The sequence below is a fragment of the Entamoeba nuttalli genome, assembly GCF_000257125.1.
Source record: "Entamoeba nuttalli P19 unplaced genomic scaffold asmbl_1906, whole genome shotgun sequence".
In the NCBI taxonomy this organism is placed as follows: domain Eukaryota; phylum Evosea; order Mastigamoebida; family Endamoebidae; genus Entamoeba; species Entamoeba nuttalli.
In genome coordinates this window covers 1-15,965 of record NW_008574940.1, presented here as the reverse complement: position 1 = coordinate 15,965, position 15,965 = coordinate 1, and the positions used below count along the sequence as shown (strand labels likewise).

Genomic DNA, 15,965 nt, shown 5'->3' with positions numbered 1-15,965 from the left:
ACATTTTCATAATTTTAATGGACAATGTCACAGATACTATGATCCACGTTGATGTGGATAATCATTATCAAGAAATGGAAAAGGTATTAAGAAAAGAAAAAATCACGAAAATAAGTTCAAGATTTAAAGCGCTGATTGTATTAATAACTGCTATTAGTATATTTATAATGATGTTTATCCCATTGTATTTCTTGGATGTTCTTGCAAAAAGAAGAGAAACACATTAATGATTAATAATGTATGTTGTAGTATAATTAATATTAAAACTAGAAAGAAAAATAAAATTATTTTCAAGAGAGAATGTAATTAGTCAATTGAATTGATTAATAATTCTTTAATTATTGAAACAAAATTTGGTCTTTTGTTTGGGTTTTTATTCCAACAATGGACTAATAACTTCTTCATATCAATTGAGATATTTGTTAATGGAGGTCTTTCATTTAAAAAGCAAATTGCATTTTGTAAATCCTCAATGGAAACGTATTGTTGAAATGGTTCATCCAATTCAAGTATTTGCCATGAGATAATACTAAAAGCATAGACATCAGCTGGTTTACCATATTTTTTCTTTAAAAAGCGTTCTGGAGACATCCATTTATAAGAGCCTAAAATAACGTCTAATTTTTTTTCATTAACAAAAGCAGAAAGACCAAAGTCAGATATTTTAATAGTGAAATTATTTCCTATTAAAATATTTGCAGGTTTAAGATCTCTATGAATTATTTTCAATTCATGAAGATATTTTAATCCTTTAGCAATTTCTAAAATCATTTTTAGTTTATTTTCTTCATGAATAGACTTTTTAGTAATTAACTCTTCTAAATTTCCATTTATTGCCAATTCATTAATAATATAAAATGTTGATTCTTCATTTAATTTCATATTAACTGTAGCACCATATGTTTTAATAATATTTTCATGATGTAACAAACTCATAATAGCTATTTCTTGAAGAAAGTCTTCACTTCTGAATTGATATGAATTTTCATTAAAGATTTTAATTGCAACTTTATTTCCTTTATAATATCCAGACTTAACAGTTGCATAAACACCTCTTCCTAATTCTTTACCAATTAATAATTCATTTTCATCAATTTTATTAAAATATTTTATTAAATTATTTCTTGATTTAAAAATTAATTTTTTTATATATTTTTCATTTTGTTCTGTTTGAATTATTGAAGTATCTTGTGTTTTTACACAAATTTCTCCAAGAAATTTCAATGCACAATTTTCTAATTCTTTTTTATCATTTAAATGTTTAAATAATTCAGAGATATGTTGTTTATTAATAATCATCATTTCATTTAATTGTTCATTTTGAGAATGAAGATATTGTTCATAAATACCAATTAATTCATTTTTTATAAAGTTAATATTATTAATATTATTTAATAATACTGAATGAAAATAATATAAACTACATTGAATATCTTTTGTTATTTTAAAATATCTCTTTAGAATCATTGCATTTTCTTTATTGTTTTGATTTAATGTAATCATTTTAATGTCATCTCTTTCAATTAAATTTTTAATAAATTTTAGAAAGAGTTTTTGAAATGATTCATTTCCATCAAACATTTGTGAATGTCCAAGGAAATACATTAAATAAAATAAAAGACATCTTGTTGTTTTTTCTGTGAGATGGAAACTTTGATTATTTTCAATATTTTCAATATTTCTTTCCCAAGGAAAATGAATATATTGGAAAAAATGAGTTAAATATTCTTTTAGTATTGAACTAGAACTTGTAATAATAAAATGAAATAAATCAATGTTTCCTTTTGAAATTGATTCCACTACATTTATTGAATTTATAGGAATAATTTCATAATCTTTCATTTGATAATTACATGAAGGTATTTTATTATTTAATAATTTTTCAATTATTTCTATACTTTTGAAATATTCAATTGATATTTCATTATTCCAAATATTTTTAATATTATTATTTATAACATCATCAACTGATTTTGTTTGATCAATTAATATCATTTTACATTCTTGAATTATAGTTAATATATAACCATCACATTCACTATTATTTCCAACACAATTTAATTCAATATAATTTTTACAAATATCTAGAATCAATCCAATATGTTCAATATAGTCTTTACTATATGATGCTATAATAGTTATAAATAATGGTTTAATAATATTAATTATATTATCATTTGTTTTGACTAAATTACAAATATATTTCCACGTTTCTATCATTACCTTTTTAGGACTTTGAATAATTTCATTATATCGACATATCATAAATCCAATTTCTTTTATTTGTTTTCTTATAAATCCTTCTTTTTCATTTTCTTTAATGTTTCTCCAAAAACTTTTTATAATTGTTATTCTTTTTAATAATGTATATTGTTCTAATGTTTTTATTTGACATTTAGAACATAAAACTTGAATTGCTAATGATATACTTCTTTTATTTTCTTCTGAACATTTATTTTCTATATTTTTTAATAATTCACCAAGAACCATTCCAATTTCTTTATTCATTGGAAATAATAAACATTGTTCTAAACATTGTTTACATAAAATTAAATATAAATAATTACCAAAACATAAATCCTTTATAATTCTTTCAAAAAGACTTGAATAACTTATAATTTCAATCAAATTTTGTAATTCTCCTGTTTTTGTATTTAAAAAACTAATATTAATTGGAAGTGAAATTGGCTTAGATATTATTTCAATTAAAAGTGTAAGTTCTTCAAATTTTTCACTTGTTTCAAGAATTTCTTTAATACTTTCAGCACTAACAATAACATCTTCAAAGATGTTTAATTTTGAAAAAATAAATTGGTATTCATTTACTATTTGTTCTATTTCATATGAATGAGGAAAAGAAAATAATTCAAATATATGTTCTTCAACACTTGGAATTTGATTTATTACTAAAACCATTCCACTTTTCATAGTATAATAAATCTCTTGTTTATTTTCTTTTTGATATATTTTAACTTCACCATTATATTTACCATCAATAATATCTCCTTCAACAACAATACTGTTAAAACTTCTTGTTTCCATTAAAATAACTTTTTGAGTACAATCTTATTATTTCGTTTAGTTGCTTCTATCTATTTTATTTATAGAATATCTACTAATAATTTTGTTATTTTGTCTGTCTTATCATTTTCGTTTTGACCCAAACAACTAAAAGAATTACAATAAAATATATGTTTAAATTAATTCAAGTGTTTGTTGAACCCAAAAGTTTTCCATTTCTAAGGGAATTTGTATGTCAGCAATTCTTTCACCTACTTAATGAATAAATACTTATTGTACATCTATACAAAAAGAATAATACAAACCCTCTTTAAATTGAGTTAGTCCATCATATAACACAGTAATTTTTTCTTTTTCTAAAGACATTTTTGATGCTATTTCCATAACTTTTCTTGGTGATAATTTATATCCATGTTCTAACCACTCAATTTTTGTTTTGATCCTATATTGTAAATATACATTATTTGTTTGAATTTTACCAAAATAGACTGACACTTTTCCATTATATTCTTTTCATTTGTTATACTTAAATTTTCATGTTTTGGTGTCTTTTTTCTTCATTTTGACAATAATAATGACAAACAATTTCGGAGTTCCAAATACTTGGACTATAACTGTTCGTTGGTCATAAATTTTTTTAATGATAGATGGCCAAGGGATTTCACCATTCCCTATTTGAAAACGACACCAACAATGTTCTCCTTCTAAAAAATCACCCATTTGTTTTTCCTTTTCTCTTTTTTGAGATTTTTTTAATTATTTTTCTCAAAACGAAATTTTGTTTATATGACTTTAGAGAACCCTGATAGAATCTAATGAAATAATAAGAAAAGATGAATATGACAACAAAATAAGAATAAATAAATTACTTTTTCATTTCCTTTGTACTAAAATCTTTCTGAAAGAATAACAAGAAAATTATTGTGGAAAGTAATATGGATATGGATAAGAAAGCAAATCTGGAGAAACCTCAAGCCATTCATTAATCCGAGCTACTTTTTCAAACCAATAAAAATTTTTAAAAAATCGTAAGTTGTAAGGTGTTAATGGTTGTTGTTCAGATTCATATGATGTATCTGAAGTTTCGTTTTCATCACTTGAATTTTCCCTAGTTTTCTCAATAGTATTAGAAGAGAAGTATGAAGATGATTCTAATGATATTAATGATTCCTTGTGAGATTGTAACTTAGGATTTTCGGACAAAATGAAATCTTCCATAGTGTCCTTTACTCTTATTCAATTTTAAGATTCTTAAAGTTAATTTTTATTTAATTTTCTTTGATGTTAAACTCATCATTTCATTAATGTTGATTGAAGTTTAATTTATTCTTCAATCTTTTTACTATTCATTTTCATTATTCTTATTATATTAATAATTTCTGAAAAGAATCTTTTTTGAGTCATTGAAGAATTAAATAGAATCTCCTTTCTAAATTTTTATATTAATTTTTTTCATATAATGATAAATGGATATAAGTAAGTTTTAACATAGAAAATTAGTTGACATTAAAGAGTTCATTTTTTTTTATATTAAATGAATTAAAAAGAAGTAATGTCATTTTTGAATTTATGAGCATTGAATATTTACTACAAATTAGTTCAATTGATTAAATAATGAGTTCTATAAAAGAAACAAAAATAAAAAATAATCTCTTGTTATGAAATTACAAAAACATCAATTTTAATCAAAATTGAAAGACAAAAATGGAAATTAATGAATCTTTGATAGATATATTTTAAAAATAAAATTATTGAAAATAAAAAAAAAACAAAATGTCATTATTTGAAATGAAAAAGAAATAATAATCTGAAACCAAAATATTCTAATTGTTTAAAAAATAGTTCATTTAATAACCCTAAAAAAGAGATGAGAAATAATCACTAAAAATTAGATAAAAATAATTGTAATAAAGAAATAAAACCATGGTTCAATATTATGAAACATTTGGAGTCATGTTAGTTGTGATAACTCTAGCATTTATTTTGAAATTATGTTTTTTTAGAATAGACATTCGAAAAAATAGTCCATTATTAATGAAAGTGTTATTTAATTTAGCATTACCTTGTATAATATTTAGAAATCTTTATAATAACAAAACATTAGATTTAGATTCATTATATTTGTTTATTGGAGGAATTATTTTTCAGTTATGTGGTGGAATAATTTCTATTTTTGTTTTTTGGTTTGTTAAAGACAAAACAATTAAAAAATTATCTATTTTCAATTCTTTTGCATTAAATACTGCATTATTTATATTTCCTGTGATGAGCTCTGTTGCTGATGACGGAATTAGTAAAACAATTTTATTTTGTGTAGCAAATGATTTTTGTTGTTATGCAGTATTAAGACCATTATACGCAATATTAGGAATTTCTCAAAATAAAGGAAATGATGCTTTTGAAACAGATGAAAAGAAAAAGAATTTAATTTCTACACAAGAAGAACCAATGACTGAAATAAAAATAGATCTTCCTCAATTACCAGAACTTACAAATGAAACACAACAATATAAAATTATTGAACTTAATGATAATAAAGTAATAACTACTGCTGAAAACCAATCTGATCATTATTCCTTCTTAAAAAAAATATTTAATGAAGAAACTCAAAAAATTTTAAAAGAAACATTACGTGCAATTTTTACCTGTATTCCATTATATGCATTAGTTTTAGGATATATTTGTGGTTTATCTCATATAAAAGTTCCTCATTTTATTATAGCTTGTATTGATGTTGGAGCTAATGCAAATACATTATTGTCTTATACTGTTTTAGGAATATTCTTTGAATGGCATATTCCATTAAAATATCTTTGGCCAAGTGTTCGTGTTGTTTTATATAGAACAATATATGGATTAATTTATGGTTTGACAATATATTTTTCTTGTAAACCATTTATTGGGGATGTAGCTCGTTTTGTTATGTTAGTTTCTCCATTAACTCCACCTCCTTTAATTGATACAATTTACAGTGTTGAATATAAAGTTAATCCTGTGGATATCCCAATTCTTATAAACAATTTAAGTATCATTGTCAGTTATGTTGTTATTCTTTTGTTAATGGTAATACTCAACCCATCTTTTAATTAACTTTCTTGTTTTAGTTTTGTGTTTTTATAAAATATTATTATCTTGTTTATTAATGAAAAAAAAAATTGATGTGGAACAAATCAGATTGTTCTGTGATTTTCTTTTCATCTTGTGGATGTCAGTAAGTCAAACTACTTATTAAATGAACTAAATGAAATTAAATTAAAAATGTCATCAATTATTTGCCCATCTTTACTTTCCTGTGACTTTTCTCATATGGCTGATGAAGCCAATGCAGTATTACAAGCTGGTGCAGATGAATTACATGTGGATGTTATGGATGGACATTTTGTTCCAAACCTAACTCTTGGTGCACCAATTGTAAAATGTCTTCATAATGCAATTCCAAAAGCATTTCTTGATTGTCATTTAATGATTGAAAATCCAAAGCGATGGGTTATGGATTATGTTAATGCTGGCGCCTCTCTTGTAACATTCCATATTGAAGCAGTTAGTTCCATTGATGAAGCAAAAGAAATTATTGACATGGTTCACAGTAAAGGAGTTAAAGTAGGTATTTCTATTAAACCAAAAACACAAGTCAAAGTAATTGAAGATATTATCGATAAAGTTGATCGTGTTCTTATTATGACTGTTGAACCTGGATTTGGTGGTCAATCATTTATGCAAGACATGATGCCAAAAGTAAAAGAAGTAAGAGAAAAATGGCCATCAAAAGATATTCAAGTAGATGGAGGAATTTCAGATAAAACAGTAAGAATTGCAAAAGACGCTGGAGCAACTTCATTTGTAGCAGGTTCTTATGTGTTCAAAGAGAAAGATTATTCAAAACCAATTCATTTGCTTAAGACTCTTTAAAAAATATTGAATTGTCGAAGAGATTTTTTTCATAAACCATATTTTTTTTTTATTTTTTTTTTATAACTAAAATAGTTTTGTTTAGACTGTCTTTGAAAGAAAGATTAATGAGTAAGATTAAAAAATAAAAAAGAAATGAAAAGTTTATTTAAGTAAAAAAATAATTAAGCAAGGTGAGACTTTAATTCATTAATATGAGCTTCTCTTTCTCTAATTTCTTTTTCTAATTCAGCAACACGTTTTTCTCTTAGGAAATTAACTGCAAAATCAACAATACTTTTATCAGTAGCAAGTTCACGATATTGTATTTCAAATTCGTTATACTGAGAAGCACATCCATATTTATTATATTTTTCATTCATTGTCATTCCTGTTTCACTCATTGTTCTTTTAACTAAATCTGAAACATATTCCCAGTCATCTTGATTCGTACGTTGACAATATTGAATAGCTTCAAATAATACAAGGAGTTCTGATGTCGTCCATTTAGTAAATGCAGACATTACTTTTAATTTTAAGATCTTTTTGTTTGATTTTTTTCATTTGATAGAATGATATAAATAGAGATACAAGTATGTAATATCCGTTTTGTTTATATTTTAAAGACAATAAATTACATTTATTTATGATTCAGAACAAAGATGAATATGAAAAAAATGTTATAATACTACCAAAATTTAAAAAAGCTATTAATAATTTATTAATAATTTTCGATTTAAACGATTTCTAATTTTATTTTTTTTTTATTGAAAAAACTTAAAAAAAAAATAGTTTTAAAGATTTATTTTTTATTTATGGGGAAAGAAACAACCCAAAATCTATGGACATTGTGGATTATTTTATGGTCATTTCAATTTCTTGTATTTGCTGTTGTTGTGTGTAGTTTAATTATGCTTGGGTTTCGTTCTGGAACAATGGAAGTAAAAGTAATTAATGTTCAACCAATTGAAAGACCAAAACAATGGAGTGTTCCATTAGAAGCACTAACCCCAGTAAAGAATCAATTTTCAAGAGGGACATGTTGGGCTTTTGCTGCTATTGGATTTCTTGAGAGTGATTATAGAGCAAATGGAATACGTTCAGGATATCTTTCATCAGATGAAGTTATACAATTTTCTGAGCAAGCATATATGTCATTGATTGTTAATTATTGTTCAAGTCATAGAGAAATTCCATTATGTAGATATGGAGGAATGCTTGAAAATTCTACAAGTAATTTTAATGTTGATTCATTGTATTATCTTAGAAATGTAACAACAAAATATATTCTTCCTTATTCAATTTGTCCTTATCAACATCAAAGAGGAATAAATGAAAGTAAATGTATTCCTAAAGATAAAAGTTTAAATGAATATGTAGAAAATAATCCAATTAAATTTACAATTAGAGATATTGTTACTGTTTATTCTATTTCTGATATAAAAAAATTAATGATGAAAACACTTTCTCCTTTAACTTATGGTTTAAATACTGAATTTAATACAATGCTTTTTCCTTGTAATAAATATAATTCAATGTATTCATCTGATGAATGTAAATATTGTAAAACTCCTTGCGGTTCAGGATGTTGTACAAAAATATCATCATCAATGTATCATAAAGATGGTATGATTGATCTCTCAGTTGGAAGTGTAAGAAGAGCTGGACATTCAATGCTTGTAGTTGGATGGAATGATGAATTTCCTGTTGAAAGAAATAGATATTCATCTCCTCCAATATACACTACAGCATGGAATGCTATTGACAATAAAGCACAAACAAAACTAATAAAAAATAATATTGAAATACCAGTAGATCGGTGGACAAAAGGTGGACTAATACTAAAAAATAGTTATGGAGAGCATGGTCATACATTAGGATATTTTCTTCAAAACCATTCTTTATTAAATGAAGACACGATTTGTCCATTAAGTATTCATCCAAGTAGATATTATCCACTTGATGTAGAATGTATTAAAAGAGGAAATAGTTTTATGAATTGTTCAAATGATAAACTACGTAAAGTGAGTGATGGAAAAATATTTTATGGAGCAACAATACTTAAATGTAAGAATGATTTAGGTAATGATTATGCCAAAAACCTTGGATTTGAGGAATGTGGTACTAATAAAGATTATAGATATGCACTATCTATGGAATGGTTTAATGTCACTTTTAAACGTGGGGTATGCAAAACTAGAGAGATGGGAGATGGACTTATTGTTTATCTAGCAAGATGGGTAGAAGGTAAAATGAAAGAAACAATTACCGAAGTACATACCCAAATTACGTCGTGGGACTTTATTGCACAACTATTTGAAATGGACACTACAATTAAAAATTCAGAACATTGTGGGTATTATTTCCAACCTTATGATACAATTGAATATTTAATTTCAATGTATCAACATGATGGATTTGAATCATATGTTTGTTATTTCATTCTTTTATATCTCAAACAACTTTTGATTAATGAAAAAATAGGGATTTTCTTATTATGGTATCAAGTGGGAACAAGAATCATATTATAAATCCTCGAAAAGAAAAGGACAATTTACAGAAATCAATAAGTCAACTAAGAAATTTGTTACACCTCAGTTTGATGGCCCTTTTGGTGGTCGTATAAATTAACATTTTATACAAAGTCAGTGAATTGAATATTTGTTCGTACAATGAGACACAAGAAATTATTTTTTTTAAATAAAAACAAATTTATTTCCTTAAAACAAAAATGGAGATTAAAAGAAGATATGAAAAAAAAAAAAAATAGAAACTCTAAATTTCTATAATTTTTTTTAAATTTTATTTTCATACTGAAGATTAATGAGTTGTGGAAAAGCTATTGGAATCACTATCATTAGTTGTTTATTATCAATTCTCATAGCACTTGTTGTTGCAGGACTTGTATTAGCATTTGCTATTCCATCATATGTGTATAGTAAAGATCTTGAAACATTAACAACATGTGATACAAAAGGTGTGCTTGAAGGATGGAAATTTTCATATGAATCAGGTTATTATTTTGGACTACTAAATATAATTTTTGTTAGTGTGTCTTTTGGGATTGCAGTCTTTTCTTTCATTCCAGTTGTTGGGTTATTAGACTTTATTCTTGGGATATTTACAAGTTGTGGTTCATTGGCGTTCTTTGTCATTGGTATCATTGTACTTGCCAAAGGATTATCAGTAAATATTAATGAATTAGACAGAGAAAAAAAATTATGTTTTGAAAAACAGAATAGATGTTGTTTGGATGTATTTAATTGTTCAGAATGTACATACACAGATGAAATGGGTCAACTACAACAATGTTCAGATGATTGTAATGAAGTTGCTGTCACTCCAGCAAAACACTCTGTAAAAGTTATTGGGTCTATGTTAATTGTAGGTTCAGGAATGATGGGGTGGTATATTGTAACAGGTATTTTCACGTTAGTAGCTGCATTTGGATTTTGTGCTTTTTGTTGCGATGAATTTTAATTAAAATTTTTTTTTGACAAAAACTAATCAAAGAATCTTAAAATCTTTATTTTAATTGTTATTTTCATTATCTGCTGATTAGAAAAATATATTAATGTAAACATTCTCTATATTTTAACTATAATATATTGTCTTTGTTATTTAAAGTAAAAAAAAATAATCAATTTAAATAATTTATGTATTTACTAGGCAATTAAATTAAACTCTCGTTAATCATTTTTATGATGGTTGATGAGAGTCAAAGTTATATATACTCTCTAATTATCTCAATAATTATTATGAAGAAATTTAAATAGAAAATATTAAAATGAAAAAACTTTTTGGAAAATTTAGAAAAAATCAATTTTCTTTCACAAGTTTATCATTTTCTTCTGCATCGATTTTCTGGTCTAATGGTTCAATGAATGGGATTTTAACCACTCTGTTATAAACCAATGTAGCAAAGAACAAAATCACAAATCCAGCAAGTTCTAATAATGACCACCATGAAAGTTTCTCACCATGTCCAGCCCAACAGAATTCTATAATAATCATTACAAGCCAAACACAGGCAGTTCTTGCACTTTCAAAGAGAGTTCTGTTAACAGCATTGAAAGCGTTAGTGACCATCATACCATAGGCATTAAGTCCAAGAACAGCAATAGCAAAAATAATAGTAATAATAATAATTGATGTACTATTGAATAAACAAACAAAAGAATCGTATGTGTTTTCAAAAGAATTGTGTTGCATTGTGCTGTAATCACTACCTGGTACGAAATATCCAAATGGACAAGCAATAAAAACAGTTTCTATAAGACCAAAAATACCTTCAAATGCAACAATCTTTAATGGTGGAAGAGTTAAATTCTTCATGAAAAATTCTTCAGCAACAATTTGTCCAGCTTGGATAAATTGGGCAATTAAAATCATAAGAATACCCATTGCTGTTTGGAATCCAGTTGTTTCGTTTAATCCAGTTGATGGTGTACGAATTGCAGATACTCCAACTAACACAAGAGCAATTACACTAATAAATATACCAATCAATTGTCCATATCGTATTTTCTTTCCAATGAAAATTCTTGAAAGGAATGATGAAAAAATGATCATTGAACCTCTAAGCATTTGGAATACACTAGCTGGGGTATAAATTAAACCAAATGTCATAAGAGTTGATGCAATCAAATCAAAGGTTGTTGGAATAAGAATAAGGAATACAGAAGCTTGTTTTTCAGGCACTTTTTCTCCATCTTCTAATTGAGTATAAGCAGCTTCTTTGTTGGATCTTCTTTTAAATAATTCAATCAACTTTTCAATGAAAAAACATAATGACATTGAAAAGAACATAACAATTGATTGGAAAATAGGTTTGTCAAATGTATGAGGAATTCCATTATATCCAACACATTCTACATCTAATTGAAGCTATTTTAATTAATTTCTTTTTTCCAATTTTTTCCTTCTTATATAATTCTTTTAAATACCAATTTTGAGATTACTAATCAAATCTAAATGAAAAACTAATAACTTTTATACCCAATTAAGTATAAAAAAAAAGAATTAACAAACTTTCATTGTAACTGAACTCCCTGTACCAAAAAGAAGCATTCCACACAAAACATGAATTTTATGAAGCAATTCTTTGCTGATCAACATGATATTTGGATTTATTAGTTCTTACTTTTCCTTTAAGACAGAATTGTGAAAATTTTTTTGTAAAGAGTATTAAATTAGAAACACTGAAAAAAGAAGATTTTAAGTTTTCGGAAATTTGGTGTTCATTGGAAAAGTCCTAACCAACCAACAAGGATTAGACATAAAGAAACTACTAATTGTTTAATGCACCAACAACATAACTTTTCCATTCATTTATTGGAACCTTTTTTGAAACTATTTCATCAAATATTTGAATAACTGATTTTTCATATACTTGTTGATGACTTAATTTATATTGAACAACAATAGTAGCTAATAGCTCGATTTGTTCTTCTTCTTTCATTAAACAAAGCCATTTTTTATCATTAAATTTATCCACATATGATTTTAATACTTTGCATTGTTCTTCTATTCTCAAATGACTTTCTTGTAATTCTTTAATTTCTTTTTCCATATCAATACATTCCTTTATTTTCTTTTCTTCTTCATTTCTTATAACAATTCCTTCTTTTTTTTTAGTATTTAATTTTTCTTGTAATCCTTGAATTTCTTTCATTAAATCATCTTTATCACTTTGTTTATCATCATTTTGTTGCATTAACTCTTTCTCTTTCAAAATTCCAATTTCTTTATTGTATTTTAACTCATTTAATTGGTGTTTCATTGTTTCTTCTTTCTTTTGTTCTTCTTGCCTTTTTTTACTCTCTTCTGCTATTATCTTCTTAAACTCATTTGTTTGTTGGACAAAATAGTCTTCTAACCTTTTCATATTTTCAACCATTTGTTCATTTTCTTTGTTTTGTTCTTCAATACCTATTTCAATTTCTTCAATAGAACTAATTTCTTTATTTATAACAATTCGTTCTTTATAACAAATTGTTTTAATTTCATTTAATACTCTTTCAATTTTTTCTTGTTTATCATTTACATTCTTCAATATCTCCTTAATTCTTAATTCAGTATTATCTCTTCTTTTTTCTACGTCATTTGCATTATCTCTTTGTGTTTTTTGTGCCTCTTTCATCTCATAAATTCTTTTTCTCTTAGCTTCGTTTTCTTTCTTGATTCTATTAATTTCTTCATCTAGTTTTTGAAGCTCTTTTGTATTTTCAATATCTTTCTCATTCTCTATTAATCTTTCTTCATGAGAGTTAATGAAATTATTTTGATTGTGTTCTTCTTGTGTCTCTTTGACTCCAATCTCTTGTGAAACAATTTTTTCATTAACTTGTTCTTCAGAAAGATTTATTTCAGAACGTTTTTTTTCTTCATTAATTATAACTTGTGTATCACTTTTAGTAATTTCTTCTGATTCTGCTTTTTCTATATTTTGTTGAACCGCTTCATCACGTTTATCACTTTTTTGTTTTGTATTTGGTTTTTTTCCTTTTGGTTTAACAACATTTTTACGGTTTTGCATTTTCATAATTTTTATTTCACTTTCTTTAATATCTTCTTTGATAGATGCAACAACTGAATCAATCTCTTCTTTTTCTTCTGGTTTTTGATTGTCTGGATAATCAGTTGTATATAATTTTTTCTTTTTTGAGGAAGAGACACTTCCTATTTGATTTTTTATTTTATCTGTTGTCTCTGTTGATGCCATTTCTGAATTATTTATTGCTTGGCGTTTACTTGTTCCTTCATAACTTACCTTTTTTTCAGCTTCAATAACTGAAGCACTTTTTTGTGTCTTTCTCTTCTCCATAAACTTGTTTTTTTCCAGATGTTTTGAAATAGACAAAATTAAAAATGATATAAATAACAAAAATGTGTATTTAAAAACATAGAGCTATTTTTGAGGAGGAAAGAAAAAAGAAAGCTCAGTTTATTGTGACAAAGACAATTGTTTTTTTAAAATTTCGATTGTTTGTTGTTGTTTAGAAGAAACTTCTTTTAACTTACGAAGAATACTTTCGAGTTGTTCAATCTTTCCTAATAGAGAGAATTGTTCATCATACTTTGGCTCTTCCATAAAGGATTGTGTCATACATTGACGTTTACTAAGTTGTCTTGAAGCAAAAGAAGGACTTTGTTTATCCGTAACTATTCCTTTATCAGCAATTGGTGTTGAAGGAAGAGATAAAGGAGAGGAGATAATAGAAATAGGACGACCCTTAGGAGTATGTACAGGAGATTGCCAAGTTGTTGAAGTATGAAATTGTTCTGAGTATTGAATAGGTGTAGATTTTTTTAAATCAGCTTTAAGTGAAACAGCATCAGGTTCTGATCTTTTTCTTTTTACTTTAGGGTCTGATATTTGATCTTTAGAAGGGAGACTTTTATTTATTTCTTTCAATAATTCTATGTGTGAACGTGGTAAACTTCTTTTATCTGGTTTTTCCTTTGGTTTTAATTGTTTTTCTTCAAAGATTTCTTCCTTCTTAAATCCTTTCTTTTCAATTGGAATTTCACAGCTTTTTTCTTCTTTGATGATTCCCATCTCTTTTTGTTTTTGTGTAATTTCTGCAATAAAAAGTTGGTGAGGTGTTTGAGGTGGTATATGACACTCTTTTGCAGTTGTTGTTTTCTTTTTGTAAGACATTATGCTTATAACTAAGATCTTTGTCTAATATAACGTGAGAATGTAATGTTATTATTTTCAAAAACGTCTTAACTTTAGAATTTTGTAATATTTTGTTATTTAAAAGCCTACTTTTATAATTTTCATTATAATATATACAAACTATATATAATATTACGTTAATAAACTTCTTTACAGTATTTGATAGTAAATTTAATTATTTATATTTATTGTAAACTTACATTATATTTCTCTAAGAAAAACTTACATAAAATCTAGAAAGAATACATTAAGAATCTGTCTAAATATTATTGATTATTTAACTTAAATAAATGAAAAGTGAAAACCTTAAAGAGAAATTAAATTAAGTCATATCTTGAATAAAAGAAAGCGATGAGCACTACTGTAAGTGAAGATGACAGTATCACATCACCTAAAAACATCCAATACGAGATTGATGAGGCTATTGAAAAACTAAGAACAGTTATAGATCTTTATAACAAGGCTCTTAAAGATAAAAATCGTTTCGAAGAAGTTGGTAAGAATGCAGACGATAAGATAGAATTACTTAAACGAGATTTACAAGAGTGCTTGGCAAATGAACAAAAACTTCAAAACGAATTAATTGCTGAAAAGGAAGAACATGAAAAAGCTGAAATTGAATTAAAACAAAAAACAGTTGGAAGTAAAGTTCTTGCTGCTCGTTGTCTTGTTTATACAAAAGATGGAATGATAGAAGATGTTGAAATGATTCCTTGGGATGATGATTTCGATGCTTCTGCGGATGTTATTAGAAAAATTAAAAAGACACAAACAAACATAATCACTGAAAAGAAAGAAATTTCAGAAAATCTTAAAAACACTCAATCTCAATCTCAGTTACCTCTTTCAAATGAACAACCAACTTCATTTAATACCACTACCATCCGTCCAAAAAATTTTTCAGTTAGTCAAATTCAAAAGGACCTCGAAAAGTTTGAAAAACGGTCTGAGGATATAATTAAAATTACACAGTCACCAAATCATTTAGAAAAGAAAATTACTCACACCCAATCAAACCAAAGTTTTTGGTTTGTAGTTATTATTATATTCCTATTGACAGTCATTTTATTTTTGATTGCATCTATTCTACTCCATTAATTTAATTTGTTTTAGTTTCTTCTTCGTATCATCAGATTGGTTATAAAAAGAAAATAGAAAACTGATAAACAAGAAAGATAAAAAACAAATTCTTATTTAAATATAGAACTGACAAAAAATTCATTGAACAAAAAAACACAATTAATTTTTGAAAAACAAAAATTAAAAAAATCTTTTATTTAATTTTTTATTATTCTATTTTCTCATTATTTCATTGCTCTCATTAAAACTAACTTAAATTTCATTTTTCTTATAAACCATTAAAATATTTCTT

General features: G+C 25.5%; 12 protein-coding genes across 12 annotated transcripts; 5 read left to right on the top strand and 7 right to left on the bottom strand.

Moving 5' to 3' along the window:
* Nucleotides 1–306: 306 nt before the first annotated feature.
* ENU1_001790 (protein kinase domain containing protein) lies at nucleotides 307–3,042 on the bottom strand (the record flags this gene model as incomplete). Its single annotated transcript, XM_008856450.1, has 1 exon — nucleotides 307–3,042. One exon carries the CDS (start codon nucleotides 3,040–3,042, stop codon nucleotides 307–309), a length of 2,736 nt encoding a protein of 911 aa, XP_008854672.1.
* A 153-nt stretch (nucleotides 3,043–3,195) lies between these two features.
* On the bottom strand, nucleotides 3,196–3,741 carry ENU1_001780 (hypothetical protein; the record flags this gene model as incomplete). The annotated part of the gene is made up of 3 exons (XM_008856449.1): nucleotides 3,196–3,272; nucleotides 3,327–3,463; nucleotides 3,605–3,741. The coding sequence occupies 3 exons, from the start codon at nucleotides 3,739–3,741 to the stop codon at nucleotides 3,196–3,198; spliced, it is 351 nt and encodes a 116-aa protein (XP_008854671.1).
* Nucleotides 3,742–3,939: 198 nt separating this feature from the next.
* On the bottom strand, nucleotides 3,940–4,239 carry ENU1_001770 (hypothetical protein; the record flags this gene model as incomplete). Its single annotated transcript, XM_008856448.1, has 1 exon — nucleotides 3,940–4,239. One exon carries the CDS (start codon nucleotides 4,237–4,239, stop codon nucleotides 3,940–3,942), a length of 300 nt encoding a protein of 99 aa, XP_008854670.1.
* An 816-nt stretch (nucleotides 4,240–5,055) lies between these two features.
* ENU1_001760 (transporter, auxin efflux carrier (AEC) family protein) lies at nucleotides 5,056–6,111 on the top strand (the record flags this gene model as incomplete). Its single annotated transcript, XM_008856447.1, has 1 exon — nucleotides 5,056–6,111. One exon carries the CDS (start codon nucleotides 5,056–5,058, stop codon nucleotides 6,109–6,111), a length of 1,056 nt encoding a protein of 351 aa, XP_008854669.1.
* Nucleotides 6,112–6,279: 168 nt separating this feature from the next.
* Nucleotides 6,280–6,930, top strand: ENU1_001750 (ribulose-phosphate 3-epimerase; the record flags this gene model as incomplete). Its single annotated transcript, XM_008856446.1, has 1 exon — nucleotides 6,280–6,930. The coding sequence occupies one exon, from the start codon at nucleotides 6,280–6,282 to the stop codon at nucleotides 6,928–6,930; it is 651 nt and encodes a 216-aa protein (XP_008854668.1).
* A 164-nt stretch (nucleotides 6,931–7,094) lies between these two features.
* ENU1_001740 (hypothetical protein) lies at nucleotides 7,095–7,433 on the bottom strand (the record flags this gene model as incomplete). The annotated part of the gene is made up of 1 exon (XM_008856445.1): nucleotides 7,095–7,433. One exon carries the CDS (start codon nucleotides 7,431–7,433, stop codon nucleotides 7,095–7,097), a length of 339 nt encoding a protein of 112 aa, XP_008854667.1.
* Nucleotides 7,434–7,724: 291 nt separating this feature from the next.
* On the top strand, nucleotides 7,725–9,440 carry ENU1_001730 (papain family cysteine protease domain containing protein; the record flags this gene model as incomplete). The annotated part of the gene is made up of 1 exon (XM_008856444.1): nucleotides 7,725–9,440. One exon carries the CDS (start codon nucleotides 7,725–7,727, stop codon nucleotides 9,438–9,440), a length of 1,716 nt encoding a protein of 571 aa, XP_008854666.1.
* A 292-nt stretch (nucleotides 9,441–9,732) lies between these two features.
* Nucleotides 9,733–10,389, top strand: ENU1_001720 (hypothetical protein; the record flags this gene model as incomplete). The annotated part of the gene is made up of 1 exon (XM_008856443.1): nucleotides 9,733–10,389. One exon carries the CDS (start codon nucleotides 9,733–9,735, stop codon nucleotides 10,387–10,389), a length of 657 nt encoding a protein of 218 aa, XP_008854665.1.
* A 339-nt stretch (nucleotides 10,390–10,728) lies between these two features.
* ENU1_001710 (hypothetical protein) lies at nucleotides 10,729–11,979 on the bottom strand (the record flags this gene model as incomplete). The annotated part of the gene is made up of 2 exons (XM_008856442.1): nucleotides 10,729–11,796; nucleotides 11,941–11,979. The coding sequence occupies 2 exons, from the start codon at nucleotides 11,977–11,979 to the stop codon at nucleotides 10,729–10,731; spliced, it is 1,107 nt and encodes a 368-aa protein (XP_008854664.1).
* Nucleotides 11,980–12,199: 220 nt separating this feature from the next.
* ENU1_001700 (hypothetical protein) lies at nucleotides 12,200–13,735 on the bottom strand (the record flags this gene model as incomplete). The annotated part of the gene is made up of 1 exon (XM_008856441.1): nucleotides 12,200–13,735. One exon carries the CDS (start codon nucleotides 13,733–13,735, stop codon nucleotides 12,200–12,202), a length of 1,536 nt encoding a protein of 511 aa, XP_008854663.1.
* Nucleotides 13,736–13,855: 120 nt separating this feature from the next.
* ENU1_001690 (hypothetical protein) lies at nucleotides 13,856–14,572 on the bottom strand (the record flags this gene model as incomplete). The annotated part of the gene is made up of 1 exon (XM_008856440.1): nucleotides 13,856–14,572. The coding sequence occupies one exon, from the start codon at nucleotides 14,570–14,572 to the stop codon at nucleotides 13,856–13,858; it is 717 nt and encodes a 238-aa protein (XP_008854662.1).
* A 372-nt stretch (nucleotides 14,573–14,944) lies between these two features.
* On the top strand, nucleotides 14,945–15,691 carry ENU1_001680 (hypothetical protein; the record flags this gene model as incomplete). The annotated part of the gene is made up of 1 exon (XM_008856439.1): nucleotides 14,945–15,691. One exon carries the CDS (start codon nucleotides 14,945–14,947, stop codon nucleotides 15,689–15,691), a length of 747 nt encoding a protein of 248 aa, XP_008854661.1.
* Between the last annotated feature and the right edge of the window lie 274 nt (nucleotides 15,692–15,965).